At 33.1% G+C, this 4,502-nt stretch overlaps 1 protein-coding gene across 1 annotated transcript; it reads right to left on the reverse strand.

Annotated features, from left to right (window-relative positions):
* Window positions 1–2,162: 2,162 nt before the first annotated feature.
* On the reverse strand, window positions 2,163–3,738 carry LOC118048040 (omega-hydroxypalmitate O-feruloyl transferase). The gene has a single exon (XM_035057552.2). It carries the CDS (start codon window positions 3,585–3,587, stop codon window positions 2,175–2,177), a length of 1,413 nt encoding a protein of 470 aa, XP_034913443.1. The 5' UTR covers window positions 3,588–3,738; the 3' UTR covers window positions 2,163–2,174.
* Window positions 3,739–4,502: the final 764 nt, after the last annotated feature.

Consider the following 4,502-nt stretch of genomic DNA (forward strand, 5'->3'; position numbering starts at 1 on the left):
TACTAATAAGTCACTTATTGAGACATTAATGAATACTTTGACCACTATAAAGCTTCATGGTTCTTATACTATACATGAGCCTGTTATTGAAATGACAATTATTACAACAAGACTCAAACACATAGGATGCATGTGGATGAGAATTTTCTTATATAATTTATCCTTAATTCATTACCTCTAGAAAATTGTCCTTTCTAAATGAAATATAAAGGATAAATGGAAGGTGTTTGAACTACACAATATACCTATTCACGAGGAAACAAAACTTAAGAATCAAAGAACTCTTTTGATGTGAACTCGAAAAGTAAGAACCCTGGAACCAACTTATAAGATAAAACAAACCTAAGAAAGCTAAAATTACATTTGGTTGATAAAATCTTGGCACAATGATTACATAAATCAAGGCACCAAAACTATTAGTATGAAATCCCTACCCAACGATTATGAAGAATCACAAATGAAAAGTATATGGAAGATATCTTCAAAATCTTTTCACCTTTTACCTTTCGTACCTATATTTTTAGCTCATTAAGGAATTAATTTTAGAGTCTTGCTTTGATACTGATTGATGCAAACCCAAAAGATAAGAACCCTGGAACACATATGTAAAAAAAAAAAAAACAAACTTATGATAATTAGATTTGGTTGATAAAAGTTTGATACGATGATTACTTAAATCGAGGCATCTGATGGTTAGTAGGAGCAAGTTTATATTACTAATTTTGTATATTAATAATATATTGCTTGAAACTAATGGTCTTGGTTTACTACACGAGACCAATAAATTTCTCTTTAATAACTTTGATATAAAAGATATGAGAGAGAGACACTATGAGTTTGGGATAGAAATATTTCGGAATAGATTATAATAATTGTTAAAGTTATCTAAGAAGGAATATATCAACAAAGTTTTACAGATATTGACAATGGATAAATGCGCAGTAAATATTGTTCCAATTCAAAAAAGAGATAAACATAGTCTCATATATTGCCCAAAAAATGAATTGAAATGTAAATAGATGGAAGGAATTCCTTATGCATTAATTATTGTGTTGCGTGATGTATGCTTAGATTTATACCAAGCTAGACATTTTACTGATGGAATGCTAGGCAAGTACCAAAGTAATCCATGTTTTGATAATTGGAAGACTATAAGAAAAGTATTAAGATACTTGTAAGAAATAAAAGATTACAAGCTCACTTATAGAAAATATAATCATCTTGAGATGGTTGGATATTCATATTTGGATTTTATTTGGATGTGTGGATACAATAAAATCTATATTACTCATTCCTTTTAGTTGGAGAAGAGAAAAATCTATATTATGATATTTGTTCCTTTTAGTTGGAGAAGAAATATCATGTAAGCTTAATTTATGGCATACTTTGATATCATAGTTCAAATAAATAGGTTGCAAGACTTTATTTTAGGACTTAGAGTAATTGATAGTTATTCCAAGCCACTAAAGCAATATTGTGGTAATTCTTTGGTTGTTTTCTTTTTAAAAAAACAACAAGCATTGAAAGGGTGCCAAACATAATTAAAATATTTTGTTGTTAAAAAAAAAGTTCAAAAACAGAATGTTAATTGAACATATAAGCACTAATTTTATTATTATTGATCCATTAATGAAAGGATTGCCACAAAAAATATTTAGAGATCATGTTGAAATAATAATAAGTATTATTGGATAGCATTATTAATATTATATCATGAATTTACGATGATTATATCCTTGATACTCTAAGCTCATTTATATATTTTATTTGTATTTGGTATATATGATTAAATTAATATGAAGATAACATGAATTTTCTCTTATAAATATATTATTGTTGGACCAATTACATGCTTTTTATTGAAATATTATATATTTTATTAAATAAAGACTAATATTATAATTCATGAAAAGAATTATGTCAAATTAATGATATACAACTGCCATCATTCTTATACGCTTTTACGATAAACCCGCCAATTATATATAGGTTTTTGTATTTTTAGATAGGGATTGTGTCAAGACTTCTATTAATCCCATAAGGCTCTGCTGTTAAGATTAAAGTATTTTTATAAAAAGAAAGAAAGAAAACGAAAGGAGAAAATTAAAGTAAAAAGAAAAACGTATTTATAGTTTTGGAATTAATCAAAGAAATCGCTAGCTATTCCAGCTTAATTAATTGTTCCTATCAACATCTTCATCCCTTGATTGATCTACGGAACTCAAGAACTCTTTAAATTTATCGGTGGCTGACTCAGGCAAGCATATGCATACCACCATCCTGTCACCGGGATCCGCCTCCCCTTCTGGCAGGAACACACATACCTGTGGTGTTGGGGTCAAGTCTATTGGACCAGCATAAATAGGCCTTCCCCATCCAAAATCTGCACATTCATGTATCGAGAGCCTTGTCCATTGTGTTATTGTCAATTTCCCACCAAATTCAAGCCTTGTTGGCCTGTCCACTTCCACATAATCGATTGTTGATCTCAAGTAATCCTCTGACACCCCAATCCTAGCATCGTGAACCAAATGAGCTGTTTCTGTGAGATGTCTAGTAATAAGTTCATACACAGAGCTTACTGCGCATGCTAGACATACCACATTGCCATAGAAACCATCTTTCAATGGCGGGTTCTCAAGCTTGTTGCGAGCATTGACTGAAAAAGTAAGCCTAAGCTTATAGTTCACTGGTTTGACATCTAGCGCCTTCACCCATGACCTCCAAACATGAGCTGCCATAGCATCAAATGTTGTGTAGGAAAACTTCTGATCATTTGTTTGAGCTGCTACAGATTTCAATTGTGCTTGAAACTCTCGGCTAATGCGGTAACACTTTTGCACAGGCTTTTCTTGCCAGAGACTCCTTGTTAGGCTTGAGCCTTCATCTATTTTCATAAATTCCATATGCGGGTATTTAACCACAGGTGGATTACGAGGCTGGAAGAATTTCCTGTTCCAACATGGGTCAGGGTTTGTAACCAAAGTGCCTGACTTCGCCGTCGCAGCCCATGCACGAAGGAATTGCATTGCACCAAGACCATCACATATGCAGTGGCAGAGTCTCAAGCCCAGGCTAAAACCACCACAGCTAAAGAGAGTTACCTGAGCTATAAGCAATGGCATGTCAAGAATTTTGTAGGGTTCCTCGCTTGGGAACCTGAAAATCAATGGAGACCATGCTGGATTCGGCACTGTAAGTTCTCCCAGTTTATCCAAGGCCATCTCTGAGTATGCCTCTACCATGAGTGCACCTTGTCCTTGTTCAAAAAATACCTCCAACTTACCATTCTTGGTTTCTCTAAGCCTGCCTGATAAAGGGTAGTAAGGCACTAAAACATGTGACAAAGCATCGAAGAGAGTTTTCATGACAGATTTTCGGGTGGAATTATTCAAGAAATCGAATCTATAGAAATAAATAGTTGGGGTGAAAACACGAGCTCCAATGATGTCGTCAAGGTTAGAGAGGTAGAGGCTGTCACCTGGGGCAGCTGATATGGGCCCTGCAGGCGAAACCGGAAGCAGATGGGCGATTGTTATGGGGATGTTTACATGAGGAAAATGGAGCTCTTCAACCCATGAAGCCATGAAAAGCTAGTAGCTAGAGAGAGCAAGCAATCATGTCTGCTGGCTAGCTAAATTTGTAGAGGAAATAATATTTTCCTTGGACATGCAAAGATGCTTGGCAATTATGATCACTGGAAACTTGTTGTTTTGTTGGTCTAGAATAGTTGGCAAGTCATGTTTTGCACAACTGATCAATTTTTACATTCAATCATGATGAGATTTGTCCACGCCACATGCATGCCTTAAGTTTTGTAGCCTTAATTTTAATCTTTATTCATATAATAATAATAATAATAATAATAATAATAAAACATTATATACTATGTCTTAATTTACGAAATAATTTATGACTGCAAACAAAGCAGATCGTGCACCAGGAATGCGTGAAGGTAAGGTCGTTGAAGTTTAGAAGCCTGTGTACCAAATCCAACAACCTAAAAAGACGAAATAATTTTTACGGAAAAGGCTAATTTGTTGATTCAGACAAGTTAAATATTTGTTGTATGATGCTATCAACATTTAACCAATCATGATAAGTAATCTCTTAACAGGTGTTCTAAGGAAATCTTAGACAAATCCTATAAATATATTACACCCTTTAACAAATTTATTTATAATTCAATTAGTGTTGTATGATGCAAAAAAGAAAAATCAAGGGTTATGGAGGGTTTCTTTTATTGATTCCAAATATCATACGTACAATGAAAATAATAAAACAAAATTATTTGAGAGTTCCTAGGATCTCGTTAAACAAATCTAGAATTGTTTAGAGATTTATTACCTAAAGATTTGATTTTCTTTGGATTTGAATAATTCTTTAAATATTGAGTTGTCCCAAATCACAAGTTGTCCAATTATTTAGCCTCCAATAGTAATTTACACGAACCACCAATAAAAAATCTTTTAATATGCTAGCTCTCTATTATGTGATTTATG

This window comes from Populus alba, chromosome 6, assembly GCF_005239225.2.
Source record: "Populus alba chromosome 6, ASM523922v2, whole genome shotgun sequence".
Lineage (NCBI taxonomy): Eukaryota > Viridiplantae > Streptophyta > Magnoliopsida > Malpighiales > Salicaceae > Populus > Populus alba.